A 27,421-nucleotide genomic window follows, 5' to 3' on the forward strand; every position below is an offset into this window, starting at 1 on the left:
TGCAAAGGAAATAATCGCTTATTTCCTAGGAGACTCATCACAGTTCAAACTCTCAGTTTGGACAGGCTTGTTCACATATCTGGATCACATTCAAAGGCAATGTTTTTTTATTTTCTACATTTATGAACTGCACTGACTCAGCAAGGCAATTGTCCAAAGTTCAAAAGTTTCACACACCAGGATTCCAGAGTTCAGCTTTAAGTTTAGGCAGCAGGAACACTTTGGCGTTTTAAACCTGACCCCAGTCTTTCCCCCTAAACTGAATCACTGATTCAGTAACATATTAGGGTTGGCTGATATGATACACAGATCATTGTGAAAACCTTAGTCGCATGAGACCAGAGACGTAAATCTAAAAGTGTGTTTAACAACACATATATAACATGAACTTAATCGCCCTCTTTAAAGGGAGTGAACCAACAAGAGACAGTGCTGGAAGAATTGTACTGAATGTAAATTAATTTTCATCATTCAATAAATGAAGAGGATAACGTGCAATTTAGGAGACCGATGATACCATATGATAAAACTCTGAAAACCTGAAAATCAGAAAATATGGCAAAATTCAACTGACAATTGATAACAGTTATTTGATATTCAAGAAGCTGAGGAGAGAAAAAGATAAGACAAAGTTTTAAGAGCCTCGATGAAAAGAAAGATGAAACAGATGGAGAAAAAAGGCAAGTAAGAGGGCATCAGTTAAAGAAAAGTAATGAGGCAAGAATGTGGGAAAGAAAGTGGTTTGTTTAAGAAGTGAGAAAGAGAGGTGATATTAAAGGATGAGATGAGAAAAGGGATTTCTGTTTGACAGCAGCTCAAAGCTTCAAATTTAGCAGAAAAGAAATAAGTGAATGGAGGTAAAAGCACCAACTGAAGGATGAAAATACGAGCACACAACTGTGACTGATAGACTGTCACTGATTACCTTTCCTCCTGTGGCTTTTGCGGACTGACCCAGGTTGCTGCAAAGGCTCTTGGGAGTTCTGTGGTCTGTCTAGTGGGAGCTGAGAGGGTCTTCTTCCTTTGACCTGAAGAGAGGAGATTTACAATTTGTTATTTCTAAAGTATGTTAAGGTAGCAGGATTTCTTCCTCACAATTAGCATTGCCCGAGGTTAGTTTCCATTCCTGCTGATCCATACAGGAAAGATCAGCTTTACCAACAGCAATTAAATTCAAATGTTATTAATGTAGCACCGACAATTGTCTCTAGACACTTTACAGAACCAAGAGCCTGACACCTTGAGCAGAACCCAGCTCAGATGAGGGTACCTGCCTGCTTGAGGCCAGCTGTGTAGAGGGACAGCAAGAATGGTGAGGTAGGAGAGTCAGAGAGGACTGCAGAGAGTGACAGAAGGTGATGCATGACACATGGGAGATTGATAATTGGTATAGAGAAGATTCATTACAAACAGCCTAGTGGGTATTCAGTATGCTCACAAGGTTACTGTTCTAAGAACAAACAGGAGCACTGAGGCTATGTCAGTGATGACAGTCATTATATTACAGGTGAGGCTGCCATCATGTAACATATGAAAAAATTAGGTATCACAAACAGAGTGAAGAATTATGCATAACACTTAGGGGAGCAAAGAGGTGTTATGATACAACATAATATAAAATTACATGTGTGTTCAATGTTGGAACTAATGCTTAGATAATTAGAAGGGGATAGTTATTGTAGCTCTGTTTTATGTATGACTGGATGCTGCTGTATGATTATAGTCATAGTGAGAGCTTCAGTTTTAATGCATGTAACACTAATGACATGCAGGGTTGGTTGTGTGCAGTGAATTGCATCAAAATTAAAACGCGTTCCTCCAGTGCACCATGCATTAGTCACATTTTATTCACCAGCAGCAGGGCTGTGCTTCAGAAAACTGCACAAAGTGTTGACCTGGCCTCCAAATTCACTGAGCCATATGGGTTGATCAGTTGGGGATCTAAAGGCCAGGACACCCCCAGAAGGCAAATGTCCATCCTCTGATGAGTCACAACTGTTCTGGAGGCACAAGGGAGACCTACACAATAGTAGGAAGGTGGTCATAATGTTATGCCTGATCAGTTTATATTCTCAGAGAGGATATTTTTCAGCCCTAGATGTTGCTGCTTGAATGAGTCAGAAATAATTAAGGTTCATCATCTAGGGAGTGATGTCCATCGCATTTCACAGGTACAAGTAATTTTTCCTTGAAGATTAATCAAGTCAGAGTTAGAGTTATCATCGTTCTTTGGGGTCATTTAATATCAGCAAGTATGGATATTTGTCCAGCAGTTTGGAGATACTCTATCTTCTGAAACAAAGTGTGAAAATAACCCGAGCATAATATTTTACATTCATGGCTCTTGAAAATTACATTTCAAGGTTAGTGATGGTTCAGCAATAACTGCTGATGAGCAGCGTTGCCTGAAATTTCAGCTAAAAGCACTGACAAATGAGGAGCAGAGGCAGAAGGAATAATGCATCTGAAGAGTAGATGCCATGATTAATGAATCAAGCCCACATTTAGAAATCAGGCATATAAGTAACAAGTCAAAACTAAAGGTGGAACAGAGGAAAAAAGAAGTGAAGGTCGAAGGTGGACTAATAATGAATCAAGGTAACTGCATACATCTTAACTCCTGCGGTCTCTCTGGTTTTACATAATAAATCAACTTTTATCGGCCTGATTCTGAAATGCTTTGCTGTTTTCTTGAAATATAGGCATGGTCATCATTTTGTCCATTTGGAACTTATGAACTTATGTTCATCTGCACAAACATATCAGTCACTCCACTCTGTATCTGTTTCATTTTACTCATAATCTCCTCCATTTCCCAGTGACGGCTCTGTCTTCCCCTTCTTTGTTACATCAGTGAGGCAACTCTTTGGACATCTTGACTGGGATCATATAAATAAAAACAAGGCACACTGGCAATTTGAGACTTTTAGAGGTTGACAGGGACTCCCAGAAATACAGCAGGGGAAAATAAGGTTACCATAGAAACACCCATCAATGCTTTAAACAAGACTGGCACAAGCTAATATTATAGCTTATTTTATCAGCATAGATATTATTAAAGTGCAGGCATGGATTAAAAACTGCAAAAAAGGAGTCACTGAAGAGTCTAGAGTGAGTCATATTACGACTATATATTTGTAGATTTGAAGAAAAATTGCGATTTTCTCTGGTATTTATTCAGATAATTTTAGTGACCTTAACTTAGTTTTTGTCAGCTTGTCATCTGCACTTAAGATATTTGGGTTGGAACAATTGGACCAACTTGTTGTTTTTAAATTCAGTTCCTTTAGAAAAAGTTTTTGGATGACAAGCTTTTTTTTCAACATTTGGACATGCTTTGTTTCGCTAAAGCTTTGACGAAAAAAACAACAAATTTATGAAGAGAACTGAGGGACTAGCGAGAGCGTTTTTAATGAGTTCATTTTATGTCATGTTAAATGACCATCAGTGTATTATTTTTAGAGGATTGTGTCACAGTTCAGTCACAAGACTCTCAGTATTTTTCCATTGACCCTGGATCTGCCCTACTCAGCCTGCCAGCCACGCCCACCTCGTCAGTCTACTCAGCTCACCTGTGCACACAGCTGCCTCTCATCTCATGCAATCAGCCCAGCATATAGGCACCAGCTCCACACTCACTCCTTTGCCAGATTGTTGTTTGCCATGCAAGACTTTCCAGCGTTCTCCTGCCTGACTTCCCGGTACCGACCTCGCCTGTCCTTGATTCTTCTGCTTCGTCTGCCTCCTGGTAACCGTCTCTGCCTTCTGTCTTTGACCAAGATTTCGGCCTCCGCTCTCCGGATCCCTGTTTGCTATTTTCTGACTGATTGCCTGGTTCCATTGTCCCTGCTGCCTGCTCCTCATTGGATTGTCTGCCTGTGTTATCGTCTCTCTGGTACCGAACCCCTGCCTGCCTTGACCAAGCCGCTTGCTATTGTGTTTGTTATACTGTTTGCAAGTGCTTCAGTAAAACTTTGAAGAACATGGAGGCTGGTTCTGATCTGTGGGTTCCGCTGCTTTCCAAACTGCTTTCCACTCGTCCTCCTTCAGCTCCAGTTCCGGCACCGGAATCTCCTGCTCCAGCTCTGCCACAGCCTAGGATGATTTCCGAGCCTCGAGTGGGAACACCTGAGAGATATGATGGGAGTCCTGAACTCTGCAGTCCATTCCTGACTTCCTGCTCCTTACTCTTCAGCCTGCAGCCTAACACGTTCGCCACCGAGGAAGCCAGGGTGGCGTATGTCATTAGCAACCTGACCGGCAGAGCCCTCCTCTGGGGAACAGCAGAGTGGGAGAGGCGGACTCCCGCCTGTACATCATTTCAGGCTTTCTCTGAGGAGCTACGCAAGGTCTTCGGGTTGGGAGCTCTCGGTTCCGAGGCCGGTTGTGATCTGCTCTCCCTGCGCCAAGGAAACCAGTCGGTGGCCGACTTCTCCATCGACTTCCGGACCAAGGCCCGACAGAGCGACTGGGACACTGCTGCTCTGCGTGACGCTTTCCTGCACGGTCTGGCAGGCTACATCAAAGATGCACTGGTTGCCTATCCTCTACCTTCCACACTTGATGGACTTATTGAGCTCACCACCCGGCTGGACCTCCGTATCCAGGCCCGGAGAAGGGAGAGGAAACAGAACATCCCTGGTCGCCTTGACTCAGCCCGCTGGCCAGATCCCTCATCTGCTTCCGGCTCCTCTTCTCCTGTTACAGACAATTGTTTTGAGCCTGAGCCCATGCAGTTGGGTCGCACCAAGCTTTCACCTCAAGAGCGAGAGCGCCGCCGCAAGGGGAATCTTTGCATGTACTGTGGTCAAGCTGGACATTTTGTCTCTCGCTGCCCATTAAAAGACAGGGCTCACCAGTGAGCGAGGAAGTCCTGGTGAGTCACACGGCAGCTAAGTCTTCCTCCTTGAGCTTACGCCCCCTGTTTCAAGTCAAGCTCCTGCTTCCTGGTGGTGCACACACCCTGCCCACTTTCATAGACTCGGGTGCAGATGCCAACATTATGGCTGAGGGCTTGGCCATGCAGCTGGGAATAGAGAGGATTCCGCTTGATTCCCCAATACCTGCTAAAGCTCTTGATGGCCATCTTCTGGGGACTGTCACTCACCAGACCTCTCCTGTCCACATGCTGCTTTCTGGTAACCACCACGAGACCATCCGGTTTCACCTCCTGTCATCGTCCGACATTCCTCTGATCCTGGGCTACCCTTGGCTCCGTCGACACAGCCCCCACATTGACTGGGCCACAGGGGCCATCCTCGGTTGGAGCAACTCCTGTCACCAGGTCTGCCTTAAGGAAGCCTCCGTACCCCAGCAGTCTATGCACCCCAGTTCTTGTCCTGACTTGTCCAGAGTCCCTGCTGAGTACCATGACTTCCAGGAGGTCTTCAGTAAGGCTAAGGCAACTTCATTACCCCCTCATCGCCCGTATGACTGCTCCATAGACCTGATGTCTGGCACTTCACCTCCCAAGGGCCGTCTGTACTCCCTGTCTGGTCCTGAACGGGAGGCCATGGAAACTTACATAAATGACTCTTTGGCTGCCGGTATTATCCGTCCTTCATCGTCTCCTGCTGAGGCAGGATTCTTCTTTGTGGAGAAGAAAGACAAGACTCTGCGTCCCTGCATTGATTACCGGTGACTCAATGAGATCACCATAAAGAACCGGTACCCTCTTCCCCTCATCTCCTCAGCCTTCGAACTACTTCAAGGGGCCATGATCTTCACCAAGCTCGACCTCCGTAATGCCTACCACCTTGTCCGCATCAGAGAGGGGGATGAATGGAAGACTGGTTTCAACACACCCACTGGACATTATGAATATTTGGTGATGCCATTCGGCCTCACCAATGCCCCGGCAGTCTTCCAGGCCTTGGTCAATGACATTCTCAGGGACATAATAAACAAGTACGTTTTCGTCTATTTAGACGACATCCTCATCTTCTCCAAGTCCCTTGAAGAACACATCCACCATGTCCAGACTGTCCTCCAACGCCTGCTGGAGAACTCCCTTTTCGTGAAGGCTGAAAAGTGTGAGTTCCACACACAGAATGTGTCATTCCTGGGTTACATTGTGGCCCAGGGTCGCCTGGAGATGGATCCTGCCAAGGTGGTTGCAGTTAAGTCTTGGCCAGTCCCTGAAACCCGTAAGCAGTTGCAGCGCTTCCTGGGCTTTGCCAATTTTTACAGACGTTTCATCCGCAACTATAGCTCCATTGCTGCCCCTCTCACAGCCCTGACATCCTCCAAGATTCCCTTCCGATGGTCTCAGTCTGCAGATGCTGCCTTTCAGACGCATAGGGACCGCTTCAGTTCTGCGCCCATCCTCCAAGTCCCCGACTCCGAGCGGCAGTTCATCGTGGAGGTGGATGCATCAGACATTGGTGTAGGGGCGGTGCTGTCCCAGCGAGCAGCCAGCGATCAGAAGCTCCACCCCTGCGCCTTTTTCTCTCGGCGTCTTTCGCCAGCCGAGAGAAATTATGACATTGGGAATCGGGAGCTCTTAGCTGTCAAACTGGCCCTGGAGGAGTGGCGGCACTGGCTGGAGGGAACCAAGCAGCCTTTCCTGGTATGGACTGATCACAAGAACCTGGAATACATCCGAACTGCTAAGAGACTCAACTCTCGGCAGGCACGTTGGGCCCTCTTCTTCACCAGGTTCAATTTCACCCTCTCCTACAGACCTGGCTCCCGCAATCTCAAACCAGATGCTCTGTCACGTCAGTTCCAGAGGGAGGATGATGATGCCAGTGCTTCAGACACCATCCTCCCATCCCCGTGCGTTGTGGCATCCCTGACGTGGGAGATTGAGGAGAGAGTGAGAGCAGCCACAGAGGGCCAGCCTGGTCCTAGTGCCTGCCCAACAGGTCGTTTGTTTGTGCCTGCGGCTCTGAGGTCGGAGGTACTCCAGTGGGCCCACTCTTCTAAGTTGTCCTGCCATCCTGGGATCCAGAGAACCCAGGATGTCCTTCTGCAACGTTTCTGGTGGCCTACTTTACTGGAGGACACCCGGGAGTACGTCAGTGCCTGCCAGACCTGCAACCAGAACAAACCATCGCGCCGAGCCCCATCCGGCCTCCTGCAGCCTCTCCCGGTGCCACATCGCCCCTGGTCCCACATTTCCCTGGACTTTGTCACGGGCCTGCCACCATCGGATGGGAAGACGGCCATTCTTACCATCGTGGACCGCTTCTCCAAGATGGCCCACTTTGTGTCCCTGTCTAAGCTCCCATCAGCTAAAGAGACAGCCCAGCTGCTCCTCAACCATGTCTTTCGCCTTCATGGGATTCCTGTGGACGTGGTCTCAGACAGAGGGCCCCAGTTTTCTTCAGTGTTCTGGCGGGAGTTCTGCAGCCTCCTGGGGGCCACTGCCAGTTTGTCGTCTGGGTACCACCCTCAATCCAACGGCCAGACTGAGAGGATGAACCAAGAAATGGAGACGGCACTCCGATGTATGGTATCCCAGAACCCATCCTCTTGGTCCCAATATCTATTGTGGGTCGAATATGCCCACAACACCCTGACCAGCTCCGCCACGGGACTGTCCCCTTTCCAGTGTGCCTACGGTTACCAACCTCCTCTCTTCCCAGCCCTGGAAGGGGAGGCCTCTTGTCCCTCAGTCCAAGCCTTCATCCGCCGCTGCCGTCGGACCTGGGCCCGTGCTAGGGCCTCCCTCCTGAAAGCAGCAGACCGGTACTCCTCTTCAGCCAACCGTCGTTGCTCTCCAGCTCCTGACTACCAGGTGGGCCAGAAGGTTTGGCTCTCCACCTGCGACCTTCCTCTGCGTGTGGAATCCAACAAGCTGGCTCCCAAGTTTGTCGGGCCATTCGCCATTGAGAGGATCATCAGCCCTGTGGCAGTCCGGCTCAAGCTTCCCCGGTCTATGCGGGTGCACCCGATGTTCCATGTGTCAAAGGTCAAGCCGGTCAGCGAGAGCCCGCTGGTGCCTGCTGCTCCACCCCCACCCCCCCCTCGCCTCATAGATGGGGGACTGACCTACGCGGTGCGCCGCATCATCCGTTCTCGGCGACGTGGAAGAGGCTGCCAATACCTCGTAGACTGGGAGGGCTACGGTCCGGAGGAAAGATCCTGGGTTCCTGCTCGTCATATTGTGGATCTGGGTCTCATCCGAGACTTTCACCAGCACCATCCGGACCAGCCCTCCCCCATCAACATCGGCAGGGTCCCTCACCATAGGACACCTGCTGCTGGTCCTTCCACTGCACCTGACCAATGGGAGAACTCCTCGTCTGAGGAGGAGACAGTCCCCTCTGATGGAAAGGACGCGCCAGTTGTGAACTCACCTTCCTCACAGCCTGAGGACAGGGAGTTCTCAGTTTCTCAGGAATTTTCTGACTGATTGCCTGGTTCCATTGTCCCTGCTGCCTGCTCCTCATTGGATTGTCTGCCTGTGTTATCGTCTCTCTGGTACCGAACCCCTGCCTGCCTTGACCAAGCCGCTTGCTATTGTGTTTGTTATACTGTTTGCAAGTGCTTCAGTAAAACTTTGAACTCTTTCCATTGGTCCTTTTGTGCTGCAATTGGGTCCGTACACCACCCGTTACAGATTGTGTAGATTCCAACATTTATATGATATAGTTAAGTAACTCTAAACTATTGAGTAAGTATAATTAATTCTGAAGTTGATTTAAGAAGGGTGCAATTTGTGTCAAGTAGTGGACACTAAATGGAATTAATGTTAGTTGTACTACATATTTAAGTAGTAGTAATTAAGTAGTACTTGAACTGAACAACTTAGCTCCAGTTCACCTATGTTATGTTTACTTTACTTAGTTTTTGAGGCAATGAGTGTGCATAATTTTATTTTATTTTTTAAAAGTAAAGTCAATTCATTAGATTTTCCAGTGTCATTTGAAGCCAAGTACATTTAAATCATCAACAGTTCTAAATCAGTGCATCCATTGCAGGTAACCATCACAGTAAAACACAATTAAAAAAGGGGTAATTTTCAGCAGCACGGCCTCTATATGTACTTTCTCATGCATATTAGGGCCATAATGCAGGAATTTATTATTCTCACTCCCCGCTGTGCTCAGCATGGAGCTACCCTGAGGGGATTGATGAGGTCAGAGACACCACTGCTCTGCATATTTTACATTAACATAATAATTACTTCCATATGATTTAAAGTTGAAGTTCCATACTGTTTACCAAAAGCCTTTTTTAATTCCCACTGTCGGTAATGAACTTTGAACTTCAGCTTTTCAGTGAAAATGCATGAGGAGTCAGTCAGTGAGTGCTCAGATGTATTGGCTGCCGATGAAGGTTATGCGATACGGTAGAAAGCTCCAGAACGTCTTCACGCTTCGAAATTGTATTTATCTGTTTATTTAAAAAAAAAAAAAAAATACTGTAGGAAAAGGTGTAAAATCTATTAGGGGGTTTCATGAGCATCCAAGTTTTAAATGTAGATGTAAAGGTCTGAGAGAGCTTACATGTTGCTCAGAAAGACGATTCACACTCATCACACCTTCCTGTGATAAATCACTGATTAAAGGCTGTGTAGGCGGCAGAGAGGCAGGAAATATTCTCTATCTATCATCAGCTTTATGGGAGTGGGACCTTATTAAAGATGACTGATAGGAGCCGGATGAAGGGATGGAGGGATGGAGGACAGTCGGGCGAGGAGGAAGAGAAGTCAGTCATGGAGGAGAAATACTGAGAGCTGATAGATGGCAACATTCAAGTGTGTTCTACCTTGGCGTTTCCATGTCTGTCCATCGGCCGCAGGGAGTTACTCCATCCTTTTTGCTAATGAGAGAGAGAGGCAGACAGAGACAGATGGTGTTAGTGAGGCTGGAGCCAGACAGCATGAAGTCCAGGAAGCTGACATAAAAATGGGAAAAACCCAATATTTATTGCATTTGTACATTTGGCAGCAGCACAGTTAGTTAGAAAAGCTGGTGTGGGATTTATTTGGTGTTTGTAGAATGAAGACAAATATCAGCCATCTTCTTGATTTTAATTCAGTATAAATAACGTTTTTAAATATCCACACAGGTACTGCAGTTATTTTTCTGATGAGTTAACTTGACAAAACATTAAATGCATTTATTTAAAGGGGAATTACCATTTTTTTACAACCCGGACCTTATTTCTGGCATAAAATACAATTGTTTCCTCACCCATATAACTTTGGTGTCATTCCATATAGTGGGAGTGACTGGGGCACTGAAACGCAGCCTCTAAATAACGCATTATCTGCCGTGAAACTTGTTCATTTCACCAATATTTTGTTATGATACACTAGTGCTATTCCCCATTTAGTCCGGAGTTACAAAAAATGTAGAGCTCAGTAATGAAACTGAAAATATGTACCAGTAAACTCCAACCACATTCAAGTTGATCAGAGGAACTGAACACATTGGCCTGTGGAGTAGACAGATGTATGCAAGGCAATGGAAGCAAAACAGGTTCCTGTAGACATTCCTTTCACAAATGGAAATGAAAAAGGGTTTCTCTTGTCCTGGGTTTTAAAATTGTCTATTACGTGTATCTAAGTCTGCTGAAGTGCTGAGGTTTTTTTCCTTTCTCATATTTTTTTTTAAGCATAAATATATTTTATTTACGTTAAGCTTAGTTTAGCTGCAAACACGATGCAGTTCAATCAAACAAATGTCCCCACTGTGGTCCTTATAGCAGTACACATTGTACAGACCGGCCTAATAAATCCACTCTTTTCATCCATAAAAGCATAAAACCAAGTCAAATAATGTGCTAACATGCACATTAATTAACATAAAATGGTAATGCTGACTTCCATGTTTTCCATAATGTGAGCACCTTTTAACAGTTCCTAACTCTAACCCCAACCAATCAACAATCAGTTATGCATACTCATCAATACTGGGTTCAAAATAATCCGCGGTCTGTTTGTATTGATTTAAAACACGCCATACACCGTTAATGTGCCGTTATTCTGCTGAGGAAATGGTGTAAAACATTCACTAATGAGGTCTTAAAAAAGACGTTATTTGCATATTTAATTTACAAGAACACATTTCCTCTCCTAATGATTATCATTATGGTTTCAGTAGTTCTGAAGTTAGACTTATTAAAATTCTGTGTTAACACGGGATGAAACACTGGATGAAAAACTCTGAACATTATTTCAAGTGTGCAGCTCCACAACTGTGCAGCTCCTTTTCAGCCAACTTCAGCTCCTTTTTTTGGTTTTACACCACATTTATTGACAGTTTCTGTGCTTCTAGTTGCAGCAGGCATCTGTTCTCACTAAATAAAAAGGAGCTCCTGACTACAAGCCACTCACATCAACAAGTCAAAACATTGAAGTCAGTTGTCTATCAGACAGTCAGCTATTTTTCTCAGGAGTTGGCGGAGACCAAAACAGAGCTAAAAGAGAGTGTTTTCATGTATAACCTGATGTCCAAATGAGAACCTGTTTCTAAACATGTCCCAACAGTGGACAAAACAGCACTGTAGGTGAATTTAAAATCAAGTGTGTTCCATTTTCCTTCCCCCACTCTCTCAGACCTTACAGAACGGGCAGCATGTTAGCGAGTGACAAGCTCACAAAGGGCTCATCAAATGAAACCCACCTGGTGTTTTGCTCAAGGGCACAAACTTCAGGCAGAACAGATGTTAATTTACAGGGCAGTCTTTCACCTCTGCTTGGCTCCCACCTCAATCAGCAGCAACAACTAGCTTGCATACAATGAGCCACCAACGGCACACATTAGCATAAGTAATATAGCTGTAAGCAGAACAGAGCGCGTACAGGCGTCACTCAAGGGGAATATGAAAGGAAACACATGAACATGGCGGTAATTATTTATGAGAATGATCAGTATTTCTACAGGTGTGTGTGTGTGTGTGTGCTGTAATAATGAAAACACAGTGTGTGTATTATCAGGTTTTTAAGCATGCAGAATCGTCACTTGTCAAGTTAATGTGTGCAGACACACACTCATCAAACTAATGCCTGAAGACACACAGGCAGAAAGCCTCAGAACGCTCAGCCTAACCTGCTTCACCTCAGGTGAGACGCCATCACACACACTCAAGACACTAGCTCATGAATACTTGCATCGACGCACACTGACACACACCTCTCCTCCTCCCTGCCTTTGTTTCTGAGCTGATTGTTATGCATTACATGTCCTCTGCAGGGTGTCTGGCAGTGTGTGTTAGTGTGCGCGTTTATGTGTGCATGTCACTGAACATAAGGCTTGAGTCGGTCAATAGCCACTCAATGACCACAATCATCTATCAGGCCTGTTGTGGTCAGCTCGCTGGTTGTGTGTGTTTCATCTGCCATTAAACAGGTCACCCTGGAATCACCACCCTGACAAACTCAATTCTCAAGGAGACAACTGTGTGTTGGTGTGTTAAACATTTGCTCTTCAGTGAGTGTTTAAATGGAGATTATAATGATTGGATTTAAATGTGTTCTATTTCGTTCCCTAGATGGAAAACAACAGCCAGTCTTGTGGTCATTTATCAATATTCTACAGTTTAGGGTTCAATGCTGTTGGCTGTTGTCCCAATGCATTTTGTACTGTTGTTGCCATTTGTTCACAGCTGGCAGCAGTTAGTACGTGGAGGAAACAAGACCGTGATTGAAGCTAATTATCTTCCACAAAACAAATCTGCCTTTTAAACAAAAAGCTGAGGTTAAACACCTCAAACAATCCGTATGATTTTGTTTTGTAAAAAAAACTATTCTTAAACTACTTGTCCCTTAAAAAGTGAGTGATTCTACAGGAAGAAATTGCTAACTTAAATAGCTTTTAAAGAAAACTTCATAATACATGTTGTGTTTTATCAAAAAGAGACTACATGGAAAAATACAGACGTTCACTCCTTAAAGCATCTTTCTGAATTACTGATCATGAACGAAGATGGAGTAATCTAGACATCAAGATAAAAGGAGAGAAATCATGACTATTTAAAGCAGTGGACTGGCAGCATAACAGAACAACAACTAAATGTATTTTGATGTGCTCTGAGAAGTCCACTGTTCTCTTCCTAACTCTGCACACAAGTATGATCTTTATATGCAATAACCCTATCAATCATATTCCTTCACTCATGCAGGACATTATAGCTGCTGTAGCCTGAAAATGATTTTGACTGTAAATCATAGTTATTCGGGTTTTTGACATGGGAGGAAAAATACGACCCTCAGGGCAAAACAGCCTGTGATTCTTAGGCGAACTACCTCCACAATAACACAATAAAATGATCCAGATTTCGTTCATCTTTTCAAACATTTGTTTCCAGTCCCTCCTGGAAACTCATCCTATCACCTGCAAACATGCAGCGAACAAATTTACGTGTTCCTGCCAGAGAGAAACGATCAGATCAAGTGACTGCATGGTTATCAGGAGCTGATATTTTCATATTGAACAGATTGACAAAGGTTCACACCACCTCTCTCAGTCAGGTTGAATATTCCATCTGATCAGACCAGTCTGTTCTGATTGAGGTGGTCATATTAGTTGAATACTGGTGTATTCTCTGAGTTTTCTCAGAGAAAAGTAAATAAAGAAAAGAAGAAGAAAAACAGAAGTACTAAGTGCTATTAGCAGCTTTAGGATGTTGAGTAATGAAAGGACGTTTAACACCAGTATATACAGTATATTAAGATCTACTCTTCAAGTACATGTCTAATAGATTAGTAGATACATGAATGAATGGATGGCACTGGCAGATTTGATTATTCAGTACACTGGTGTCATTGTGTTTGTCTGTTTGGCAGTCGGCTGATTTTTCTGTGAGTGATAATTACGGCATTCCCTGGCTCCCTGCTGCACTACGGCTCATTATGGCCGTGTGTACGTGTTATTATAGAGACGTAATAATGGCTGTCCCGACTGAGCTCTGCCACATTAGCCCAGCAGAAATCACAGCTAAGTGAAGTGTGAAATTAATATTTGAACGGGAGGAAAGAGCTGACGGTTGCCTTTGTTGGAAATAACCTGGAACCTTTTCTACGAGAATACCCCTCCATTTAATGGAGCTTCTGTTCAGCTGGAAGGAGGGAGTCTCAATCAGAGACCTGCTGTGCTTAAGATGGGTTATTGATCATTTTATGAAGTGATGCTCTATTCTCCTTCATCGCTGTAATGTTATACAAACCAAAGCAATGTTATCACTCTACCTTTACTTTGTTCCAGACTATTTCAGCATTGACTAATAATGCATAATGCATTGATTTCTGATCAACAGGAGCAGCTTCAGGTTGTAATATCAAATCAAATTTTAACATCAGTACCCTGCTTTTCATCAGTGTGCCCTGTTTTTGAACTTGTCAGACAAAATGACGGTCAACATATGATTTCTGTGGAACAGTGATAATTTCAATTGGTAAAGCAAATGCTATCCCAGAGTGCTGAAATGACAAAGCTTTAGAACACACCTAAACTAAAACCTCTGAAAGACTTTTCTTCCTCACTTTAGGTCGTGGTCAGCATTGGTACCAGCAATGCTTGTACCAAAGGTTTTGGATCACTACATTATTGTTCCTTATGCAAAATGGATATTAACTCTAGAATTATACAGTTTTATTAAGAGGAAAACAAAATCCACAATAATGTGTTTGAGGCCCAGTGTTTAAGAGGCGGCATAACACAAAGCAGAAGTCTTTCTTCTTCTTCTTCTTCTTCTTCTGGTCTTTTTATCAGATACCAAATGCATCAGATGAGTTTCCAAGAGTGGGGCTGACCCTGATTTAATATTAATATCATCAATATTTCCTTTATTAATCCGTCGTGGAGACATTCTTTCTCTGAATTTAACCCATCCTTTCATTCATACAGTTGTGTGCACAATTGGAACAGTTTGGGGGTTAGGAGATTGCTCAAGGCGCCTCAGCAATGGGCAGGTGGGATGCAAACCTGTGACCCTATGGTCCCACAACTTTCAAAAAAAAATATCTTAAATTTCATCTGGATTTTTCATCACACAACTGAAATAAAAAGTTTAAATGCATCTTCTCTCAGTCCCAAATGCAATCCTAAAAACGAAAGGTGATAGGGCTTTTTCTGTTGCTGCCCCTAGACTCTGGAATAATCTCCCTATAGAAATTAAGTCCTGTCCCACCATCACTAGTTTTAAATCAAATTTAAAGACCCATCTATTTTCTTTGGCCTATGATGTCCATTAATTTCTCCCCTTGTTTGTTTGTTTATCTTGTTTCTATTTCTTTCCAGTGTTATGTTGGCTGGCATCTTTAACTTTGCTGTACATCTTTCTCTAGTGGTTTCAGTAACCATATGTTCTTTTGTCTATAATCATAATCTGTTCATTATTATTATTATTATTATTATTATTATTATTATTATTATTATTTTGTATTTTCATTTATTTTATGTTTTATTTTTTTTAATTTTTTTTTGTCATTTATATTTTTGTTTTTATTACTGTATATATTTTATTTCTGTGAGCACCTTGGGTCAATTACATTGCGTTTAAGTGTGCTATATAAATAAACGTGACTTGACTTGACTTGACTCTTATTCTATGGCATTGCCCTCATAACCGTTTTGAGATGGTTAGCTTTGGACCAACGTGTTGCACCAATCTCAGTCAAAATGGGACTCTTCAGGTAAACAGGCAGCTGAATTATTTAAAGGAAATGTATTGACGGGCAGAAAGACAAAACTGAAACATAAGTGGTGCCTTCAGTTTACAAGGCCGCTTTGTTTTTAATAAAATGACTCCCATCAGCTCTAAACTCCTCTAATCTCTGCATATGTGAACATATGGAGCTAATGGTGACTCTTTTTATTGTCCTGTATTGTTAAATTTGTGAGAGTCTCCATCAATATCACCTCCTGAGGGATTCAACATGTTTCTCCTCCCTGCTCATTAACTATTTACTGATTCCATCAACACACACTTCCACCACATCTATCAATGTGCAGCACGCAGACACACACACAAACATGCACACACAAATAGTTCCACGTGATCACATTTTCCTGTGTCATTTATCTCTTTCACCCACCCAGTCTCCATAGTGCGTGAACACTCACACACTCAGGAGAAAGAGATGGAATGAGGGAACCATTTGTCATTCCCAGCATGCTGAGGGGGAAGGAGAGATACTATAATCATACCCAAGGGAGAGGAGCAGGAGGAGGAGAAGACTGGGAGCGGTCATAGAGGGAGAGAATGGAAGAAAGAGGAGATGAAGGTTGAGTCTAGGTCTCGATGACTATGAAATCAAAGTAAAAATGTAGGAAAACGGTAGAAGGGGGGGCTGGGAGAGAAGGAGTCTCATCTCTCTCTTCTCGTTCACCTCTAACCTCTATCAATCACCTGGACTTTCAGACTCTAATCGGAGTCAAGCTGAGGACTGAAGCTTGGAACGAATCTGACCATTACTGCAAACTACAAAGAACAGCAGTCCTCAGAGAGAAAGTCCAGGACAAGTCGGGCAAAAGAGTCTCTAGAGGAAGTGCGGTCATAGATCAGTCCGCCGTGTGACTCTACAAAAAACATATGTCAGCAATAATGAGCCAATTACAGTTCACATAGATCAGGCAAGTAAGGGAAGGAAGAGAAGGAAAAAAATATTGTAGACAGGAAATCTTAGATATTTGGGAAAGATTGGGAGAGATTTTAAATACAGACAGTGACATCAAAAATCCAATCAACAAGGCATTTACATCTACAAGGACACAGGTATTCCTCTAATCAGAATAAAAACACCTCATGTAAACACCTAATTCAGAACTGACTGGACTGAACAGACTGAGAGGGGTGTCTTAACCTCTGATAATCTGTTCAGTACAAAAATATAAGCACTTAATAACCATGTAAACACTTGATCGGATCGTTTTTGTTCACACAAGTGTTGTAGTCGTAATTGGGTATAGCGGCGTTGATAACGTGGCTTTGTGTTATCAGTAAAGTAAGATAAATAGGTCTATAGGTAAATAGAATATTCTTCTTCTGTTATGTTTCTGGCAGCTTTGATACTTCGCGGAGGCTTGGACCACTTTGTCAGATTAATTTTGTTGTGAGTGATGTTTCGGGCCATGTAAACACATGTATCTTATCAGATGATTTTATTTTGTGTCCATGTAGATAAGTTGGAATCTCTGATTAGAATCAACTGAAGAAATACTGTCCATGTAAACAGTACCAGTGACAGATACTGTATAGGTTTCTCTATTCCTGAAAATGTACTCTATGTATGTAATGTTGTACACCCAAGGCTTAAAAATCTTATAACCACCGTAGTCCACAAACTGTGAATCAGCCTCTAGCTGACACCAAGGGACTGGGTCCAACTTCCATCACTAGTCATTATGCTCAAATTGTCATTATTACAATCAACCCCTTCACATATCTGCATAAATAATAACTTAAACATCAAAAGTACAGTACAAAAGCAGATGTGTCCATGTGTGACACCGTCAAAGAACACAAAGGCAAAAAAAATAAATAATAATAATAAAAAAATCAAACGTGTATGTATTTTCATACATATTCTCCACAGAGCTCCAACCTGCAGGAAACCTGCAGTGTTTCCTCAAAACACTCTTAATTATGATTCACTATTCAAACATTTCCATTTTAGCCTCCAGGCATTTCACTGGTGTTTCTGTCTGAGCAGGAACGATTCAAAACATTTCCTCCTACACGAACATCTGCTCCTGGTTCTCTGACTGACTGATCAGACCGTTTGTGTCACAGACTGCACAGAGCAGCACGTCCTTGTACGGTTTGTCACCTTCACCTGACTGTTATCTGACCTGATGTCTTTGCGGTTAAGATTTGTTAACGTTTAGGAAATGAAATCTACTTGGTCCGACACTAAATCAGTCAGTCATGTTTCACACACTGGCATGGTTCTGAGTTTTGAGGATTTGACCCTGTTTGGCTTTTCCTGTGTTTTCAATTATTTATTTTTTTTGTTAAGTTCTTCCTTAGTGTTTCTTGTCTTGTTTTACTTTCATTGGTTTCTCCTTGTGTGCTGTGCCCTCATTTGTTTCACCTGTGTCTCATCACCCCTCTGCCCATGTGTATATAGAACTGCCAGTGCCTTTGCTCTCTCTCAAGTTGTCTGCTATGTTATCTCTGTTCTGTTCTGTTCTGTTCTGTTCTGCGATGTTACCCAGTTTATCTTGGACTTGGGCTTCCTTGCGTTCCTTAGTTTTTGTCTTGGTTTTGGTTCTTACCTGTATTTTGGATTTGTGTTCTTGGATTACCCTGCCTCTCATCAGCAGCACCTTTTGTTATCAAATAATGCAAACATACTAGAAAAGGTTAAAGGGACGTGACTGTCCTGATGACAGAAACCATGTCTTGTATTCTCACAATTTTCAGCAAATATGCTTAGTCCAGAAATGTGACCAATAGGACATACTACACCATCACATGTTGGCACTTTGACCTTTGACACTCCTAGTCATCGGTAGTAGTCCATAGCATCATATTTGAATACTGTTCACAAATAGTGTGGAGCTACATTTTCAACTCAGAGATATGACAAAATCTCCAGGCTCGCATACTGCAAAAAGCAACAAGAGGCAGTGGGCTGTGCTAGTTCTTTTGGAATACTGCATCTGACATCTGACCATGTATTGAGACATAATTTTTCTGCCATACTAAGTGGTGTGGTAGAATTTGATTCACAAGCAGAGCGTTTTAGGTTTTCTCACCAACGGATCCACTTCAAATTTTGAAATACCAGCCTCTAATGTTATGCTGTCACTCAAGCATATCGGGGTATGTTTGTGAGGCAATGAAATATTCAAAAAGTCAATGAAAACCCTGATACATAATCAAGATCGTGCTTTTAAGAGGATTAATCCTTTAAGAATTTAAGATTAGAAGAACACTCACTATAAACTGTTGATGTTGAGATTGTTTTTCAGTGCTAAGAACTACAAATGAAACCATAGTACTGAGATGAAGGCGAAATATCTTGGGCAAATAATACAAAAACAAATCAATTGGTGGGGTGGACTGGGTGGATATCACAAGAGGGACGTGAGAAAATATGTTCAATATTATAGGTTACATCTTTAGATTTCTGTTTTTTCAAGTCAAAATGGCCACCATAAGAAACTGTCGTCCTATGCTAGCAGGACAGCAGCAGCAGAACATCCCATTGTGTGATCATTTTTGTTTAGTCCGTCCATCAGACAGCCATGTTCATCAGATTTAACTCTGAACACTGTGCCTGTCATTCAGAAACATTCATATGGAATTCAGAATCATTTGCTGCCCTCATGGCTGTACCAGCAAACATGCGATTACCATTTTATTTATTTTTTTGAAAAAACAGAACAGAGCATGCAGATATGAAGCCATAGATCATTTAAACTGTGCATTATTAGCTTTCAGCTATATTTGATGGACGCTGGCACACTGACTGATATTACAAAACGCATTTATTCCATGGTTTATTCTCAGTCTGGTGCCTATTATGTAAATCCACGCAGCTCGCTACGAAAATGCCTCCACATAAACATGTATCACTGAAATGGCTTTCCGGATTCGTCACATACAAAAACCATTTCTTTTATTAACTTTGCATTTTTGCAGTCACGCAGAACAAACACACAAGAGGTCATCACTTCTACTTGTTAAAAGAGAAAATATGATTAGCATGGGACAATAGGTATAAGAAAATGTTTCAAGCTCCTGTAAACCTGATACCATCGGAAATGTTGGTTTGAGGACATATCTTTTTTAACTAATAGTAACAATTTGAAAGGACTGAAGTCTGAGACACCTTCTATTCTGTTAAGTATGACACTTTCACTTTTTGATTGTATAAATGCAGTGTTGAACCTTTGTGGTGAAGACGGAGCTGAGCCGAAAGATTTATCTGTCCATCTACTGCAAACATTCGGCCAAAATGAGGTTCCTCAATTAATGCCTGGGCTCAGCTTTAGAGGTTAGGGTGAGAACCCCTGACATTCAGAGGGAGCTCAGAGTCAGTGTTTACTGTGACATTTTAACATGACCCATAAAAATGATTTCTAACAGTCTTTGTTCGTTGACTGGTAAAACATCAGATGCTGGCCTATCCATCCAGACTGATGTTTTCTGGTGCTTATGATAACACCATGCTACTGCATAGCATTAACCCGTGTTGAAATCTCAACCATCATAAGAGGTCTTTGCCAGATAAACGAAACACAGGCCATTTGAATAGTTTACAAATGCTGCAGCTCTCTTACGTTACTGCTTTTTATGAGCTTCATGTCTGCACTGAGATTTGTACACGAGGAAGTATAATGCACACTGAGTTTAGCTGCATGACCAAATCTGAATACTAACACATAGGTTACCCCCATCTTGTGTATTTAAGATTCATAACTGCAGAGCAAACGCAACACTGATCCATGCCATCAATCCCCCCCAGGCTGTCTGATGATCTGAACCGCCGTTACACATAATGAGTCTATATGCATAATAGAGTCTGACGGCGTCTCTTAAACACCCATTCTCATACAAATGTTTCATTGGAGATCTTTCTTCTATATTCCCCACAATACATGCTGTATTTGTAGAAAACATCCAGTAGTCCTATATTCCATTTACAGAGGTCTATTTATCTTGCTTGCTGTAGACGGTTAGTTCACTAATAAATTCAGATTTTTTGCAAGTGCTTACATTTACAAATGATTCTAATGGTTAATCCACGATTTGGTTTTCTGCTGCTTATCTGGGTTGAGACATGAAAAGATTATGAGCAAATAGACTCGTGAAAATAAACCCTTCTGGGACCTCTGTTTTGTGCTCCGTTTGCATCTTTTTGTTGTTTTGTTTTCATGTTCCTTTGTGGTTCTGCGTCTGTAGTGGGAGTTTGGGTCACTTTATCATCTTTTAATTCATCTCCGTTGCTTTCTTACCACAAATACAAATAGTCACTGCATAAAGAGACTCTTCTCCATCTGGCCTCAAGGCGTGTTAATAATCAGTGAAGGTCGTGTCAATTGATTAATTACATTTCTAGAAACTGTTATATACAGCTGGGAAAAAATGTGTCATGAATGTCAATAAACTCATCACTTTATGTTGCCAGGGCTGATTGCATGTTTGCATCACTCATTGACTGATAGGAAAGGGGTATTTCATTTCTATTCCATCGTATGTGGTACTAAAAGCAGTATTGTCAGTACAAAACCTTCAATCCAAACATCTCTAAATATTAATTCACCCTCTACAGGAACTTCTGTCAGCTCACAATTTGTCGAGAGGTCTCATGGACATTTGTTTCTATATAATGACAAACGGCTAGATTCATTTTTATTGACTTCTCGATCATTTGATCAAACAAAGCTTTCAGAGGATTCCATCCCCAAAGCTGGTTAATGGTAAATGTCATCCAGCTGCTGAAGTCACCCTCAGCCTTCTATCGCCTATTCCAAATGACTTGACTGCTTTCCAACCCTTTCCTCCTGTGGATGCAGCAGGCGTGCAGCATGAGTTCTCTGTAGCAACACGTTTGCCACCTGGTATTCATCTCAGACCCACAGCTGAATACAAACAAGCTGAGTCTGTCTCCAGAGTGCTGCTTTTCTCTTCTGCTGAAAGCCTAATGAGGTGGCAGTTCATTAAGACTAATGAAGTTTTGATGACTCTAGGATAGCACTGGTTCACCAAGAATAATACGTGAGTGATGTCAAGTTACTATAATGTAAGAGCATGGATCTACTATTTCCTTTCGTCTTGTGTTTCTGTGTGTATGCCTTTGATGAATCTGTAGGTCATAGTTTCAGGGAAATTACTTGTGTAGCATAGCATGGCCCAGTCAGAAGGAAATTCAGTCCGATTGAGGGAGGTAATCGGTTCAATAGGAATATATTATCTTGTAACTATGTAAACACTTGATTTCTCATTGGTTAAAATAAATACATCGTATCAGCCTACGTTTGTGGGTTTTTCAGGAGGGACAGAAACATGGATGTAACAAAACTCTTGTTCAAACAAGTGTTTGAAAAGATGAAAAAAGGTGGACTTGATGTGAGCAGCAACATCGGAAAACATCTTCTTGTGAATAAAGTGTTAACAAAGTTCCGAAAACACACTTCTTATTCTGTGATATTTCAGAGACTGTCTGCAGTGAGTTTAGATTTTAAGATACTCTTGTCAACAACATGACCACCCTAGTCAAACTCCACAATTCAACTTAAAGCCTCAACGTGTTGGTGCAGCACTTCTTTATCATCTTTCAGAGAGAGGTTTAAATATGCGGTGGTGAGCATAGTTTAGCATAAAGAGCTGAGTGCAGAGGAAACCGCTGGCCTGCTTCTAACTTGGTTGGTTTCAGAGGGAGTTGGAGCTATTACTTGACAAACAGCCATATATCCCTCTGTTCAGTGCAGGGTATGGTTGTCAGATACGGTTGGTGAACACGGGTTTTGATTTTCTGTACAGCACACACACCTTCATTAAATATTGCTTTTCTCTCTTTCCTGTTTGTGTGCCGATACAAAGTACAAGATGAAGGCTTAAGCTGTAGGCTTAACAGAAAGTTTTTTCTATCGTCCAGCTGTGTATTTGAATTAATGCATCTATCTACACAGATAATATAATGTCTTAGTTTAGTGACCTGAAATGAGTTTCTATGCTACTTTTATGCTAGTAATTGTTCCTGTGATTGTGTATTGGTCTGAGTTCTTCCAAAACACAAATGGCCTACAGTTTATTACTGTTCCTGAACACCTCCTGGCCAGATGCCGCTGTTTCTTGGCTGACATTACGCCCTCTATATAGACACAGCACCAATGTAAAAATGTTTGATGGCAAATTGCTCATTCTTGGGAATCATCAGTAAAATGTGTAAAATTGTTATTGAAAAAAGGACAGTGATGTGTTGAACATCTCTGCATGCTATCTGTTCATTTCAGCATCAAGCTACAGTAGTTATATTTGGTTTAACTGAATGCCTGGAATGTTTTTATAGAGCTTAACTGAAGTTGTTATTTCACTCACCCTCGGTTTATTTCAGTTTAGTTTTGATCATAATTTTTGATAGCCGCCTGCTAACACTTCATTATGTAGTATTTTGCTTAATGACACAAATGGCGGCATCTCTGTTTCATCTCACTCTCTCTCTCCCTTCTGTGTGTTTCCTCTTCCCTCTGTAATGAAAGCAGTGTGTGTGTGCGTGCATGTGTGTGTGGGTGTGTGTGTGCTCATTACAGCAGATCTGCCAACTCCAGTGTGAGAAAGCATAAATACAGTTTTCCTAATGACCCGGGTTACCGCGGCAACAGCATCCCATTGAGACAAATCTGACAGCAGAATGAGGAGGAAAGGAGAAGGAGATGGAGAGATAGCGAGGTAGGAGGTTACTGGGGAAAGAAGAGATGAGAGGGAAGAAAGAGGGAAGTGGTGAGGATGTGTATGTGTATAGCACACAAACAAAAGAGGATGAATTGAAGAATGGAAAAAATGAAGAAAAGAGGGTGTGAGGAAGGCTGAAAAGAGACACCGCAAAATGTGAACCAGATCCAGATCTTTGAGTTTTTGTGAATTAGCCACTCTGCACCTATTAGCAGCTATGGTGTCGAATAGGCAGCGGAAGGTGAGAGCTTTTGTCAGTTTCCTCTCAAAGTGCGAGGCTGTTGCTATTTGCTGTTTTGCATGCTGATTCACATCCAGAGCTACATACACGTAGTTAGCACTGCAGCGATATGTGTCTATGTTGCCACTATTTCGAACCAGGGAAGAGGCCACATGAAAACACAAAACACACAACTGGAAAAGATACCAGTTCAAGGACTTCAGTGTGTGGACTATGCAGCAGTGGCAACACATTCTGAAACCTCTGTTCCTCTAGAGAGAACGGTGCAAAACTAAGTGTACATCAATTTGTGAACATTTAAAAAGTCCTGTTATCAATCATCACTCTGCACTATATCTAATTAAATACAATACAGTGAGGATTTATAGAGCTGCTGTCCAAGGGTCTGTGTGTCATTTGATATTCCTTTCGGAATCCAAAATAAAAAAAAATAAAAAAAAACTTACTTTTTTATTTTTAGTTAATCAAATGTTTGATTTTGTGGTCAGATGAAAAAACATAAGATGTAAACACCAGGCCCAGGGAAAAATCGGGACAACTTTAATCTTCATATTTTAATTTTTCCTATTTTTTGCAGCCCAGAAGTGATTTATTGTCATCTTCGAGCACTGTATTTGGGTGCCCAGCAGTGTAGTATCAAGATGAACATATTATTGTTTTTGTGACACAAAAATAAGGTTTACGTTTTTCCTTAAAGGAACTTAGTTGTTTAAACTTCAAATCTGTAGTTCAATTTACTGAGATAGCTGAGAATTTGCTGACGTTTTTGGAGATGTGAGATGTCAGGAAGTTTGGCCGGATGCAATTTTGTGTTGTTGGGTGTGCTTACATATATTTTAAGGCTAAAATAAATGAAAACGGAAAAAAGCAGGGTAGTGCTCTTTATACTCTTGCTTACAGTATGTTCATACTAGCAGTGAGAGAGCAACAAGCTACAATACATTTGACATGTAAGTGGAGCTGGTCGCTGTGGTGCATTAACCAGTCATATGCATTTGCTTCACCTGTTGCTTTATTATATATACAGTCAACGTCTATTCCAAAACCAACTCACAGAGAGCTTAAGTGACAGTCCAATTGCAGTGATGTTGCTTGCAGGTTTTTGTCACTCGTAGTGTGAATGCACCATTATGGTGCACGTAGAGTGAACAGTGTCATCAATGACCAGGTATTGAACAGGCACCAAAACAGAAAGCGCTGCTGAGACAGCAGGTATTCCAAAAACAAAAATCAAAATTTTCAAAAAGACAAAAAACGTAATATCACAAGACTAGAGATCAAGAACACTGAAAACACTGGAAACACAGAGAAACGGTAAAAAACAGTATGACGCGACAGAGGACAAAGGGAAAAGCAGGACTATATATACACACACAAGGGCAGAGGAGACACAGGTGAAAACAATCAGGGCGGGGCAGACAATTACACAGGTGGGAAATCACAGGACAGGAAGGTGACGAGAAACAGGTGAAACCAATCAAGACGGGGAAGACAATCACAAAGGCGGGAAGGGACACAAGACAGGAAACCAAGAAACTGGAAAACATGAAACATGAAGGAAACTCAAAACATGAACACAGGAATCAAAACACAGAGCCATGACATATGTATCATAATGCAGCATCCAAGTCAGAGTCTGGCTGTTTCTAAGATCTGACAACAGATTAAAGCTGACCAGGTTTTTTTCAGTCATGGTCTCTGAGCTCTGAAATCCATTATATGACATCGAAGGACTTGCCAAGTGGCATAATCTATCACACTGTCCTTTGATGCACTATGGTCTCCAATATGCTCTTCCTTTGTTAACTCATTATTTCACCCCTTAAGGATTATTCATTCATTCATTCATCCTCTGTAACTACTTGTCCTGGAGCCCATCCCAGCTGTCATTGGGCGTACACGCTGGACAGGTCCCTTAAAGATTATTGTATAAGCAAAAAAAATAGTGATTAAAAAAATATCTTGATGTAAAGTAAAAAAAAAAAAAACAACAAAAAACAAATGAATGAAGGTCTTTTAAAGAGCCAATATAGGTAGTATAGAAGATTAATAACAGATGGGGGAGAGAAAGACGGTCTTAATAATAGTCACTGTATGTCCGGGGGAGGGGAAAGGAGAGGAGGTAATGGAGGAAGAGAGCAATAAAGGAAAAATGAGAAATAGAAAGATATTTCTAAGGAGAGGGGAACAGGAAAACATAATGCCCAATGGACGAAACAAAATAAGAATATACAGGAAGACACACAGGAAGAGGAAGCAAAAAAGAAATGATGAGACAAACCTATTTAAAAGAAACAGGACAGCTGATGAAGTAATAGATGTAGAGAAATATTTAAAGGGGAATTACCGTTTTTTACAACCTGGACCTTATTTCTGGTATAAAATAAAAATCGTTTACTCACCTATATAACTTTGGTGTCATTTGGAGTCGTTCAAACCATATTTAGATTAGCATATATCCATATGGTGGGAGTGACTGGGGCACTGCAACGCAGCCTCTAAATGACACATTATCTGCCATGAATCTTGTTAATTTCACCAATATTATGTTATGATACACTAGTGCTATTCCCCGTTAAGTCCAGAGTTAATAGATTGACCTGCTGACCTCTGACCTGGATGACATCATCTCTGAGCACCACCGCACCCCCCTCGCGGCTTGTTTACCTGTAATTTGCTACTGCTAGTTTTTTGCAACATGGCTGAATATTTTTCCGATTCTGAGGTTGTGGACGACGACTTTGTTTATGATGGACATCCTTACTGTTGTGAGCCAGAGTATACGGATGAGGAGCTCGTTGAAAGGAGGATGCGGAGGCAGAGAGAGGAACAGCTGGCCACAGAACAACAAACCGCTGCACATCCACGAACAGATAGCAGGTAACTCAACGGGGAATAGCACTAGCGTATGATAACAAAATATTGGTGAAATGAACAAGTTTCGCGGCAGATAATGCGTTATTTAGAGGCTGCGTTTCGGTGCCCCAGTCACTCCCACTATATGGATATACGCGGATCTAAATATATTCCGAAGGACTCCAGATGACACCAAAGTTATATGGGTGAGTAAACGATAGTATTTTATGCCAGAAATAAGGTCCAGGTTGTAAAAAACGGTAATTCCCCTTTAAGAACGAAAAGAAGAAGAAAAGAGGAGAGTGTGGGTTTCTGTACATTTTCAAGTGTGTATGTATGTGTTTGAACAAGTTGTGTGGTGTCCAGACAGGCCTGGACAGCGAGGAAATCAAATGAAATGGAATCAAATGAAATAATCCCTCACACCTGCCAGCTCCCCACTAGAGCCCTGAGGGACGCACGCGCCTCTTTGATTTGCCCGGTTTGGAATCCTGACGTTTGATTTTCGCTTCAGACATGGAGGTGTTCTTTGCTCCCCAGCAGCCGATTAGCTTCAGTCAGACAGACGGAGCCTGAAGCCACCGGAGACGGTGTGGGACAGACCACAGGCTGCTGGCTGGCAGCGGTCACAAAACATCTTTCCATCTATTTATCGAAACGGATTTAGTGTAAAACTGGATTCCATTTACCGTAAAACAAAACATCAAAACCCAACTATCACTTATATATAAAATAACAATACTTCCTGTACAAATAGTTACTAATTGGGAGCTGATTTACCAAAATGCTGACTGGTTCTAACGTGTAATTAAATACTGTACAGGTGAAGAAAAGATGTGTATATGGTGCATGTTCTCCATCATTCCATTTAGATTCAGACACATACAGTATGCCGTATATTGAAATCTCTCATCAGAATGTTTTCACCAGTGCTGTCCGTGGAAATGTAGCCTCTGCGGGAGGTGAAAAGGACCGGTAGATGGTGGTGTAATCAATGGGAGGTCAGCTGTTGTGGTTTGGCCC

The 27,421-nt window shown here is 42.2% G+C and overlaps 1 protein-coding gene across 1 annotated transcript in view; it reads right to left on the minus strand.

Moving 5' to 3' along the window:
* LOC311494319 (PDZ domain-containing protein 4-like) overlaps positions 1–27,421 on the minus strand; it is a gene marked incomplete at its 3' end in the record, with an annotated part of 52,531 nt that overhangs the window by 18,626 nt on the left and 6,484 nt on the right. The window contains exons 2-3 of the mRNA XM_084553308.1: positions 9,718–9,771; positions 926–1,028 (exon numbers count right to left, since the gene is read on the minus strand). Coding sequence (XP_084409434.1) covers positions 926–1,028; positions 9,718–9,771 — 157 coding nt within the window. The remainder of the gene's footprint in view (positions 1–925; positions 1,029–9,717; positions 9,772–27,421) is intronic.

The sequence above is a fragment of the Chelon labrosus genome (genome assembly GCF_963514085.1).
Source record: "Chelon labrosus genome assembly, chromosome: 10".
In the NCBI taxonomy this organism is placed as follows: Eukaryota; Metazoa; Chordata; class Actinopteri; order Mugiliformes; family Mugilidae; genus Chelon; species Chelon labrosus.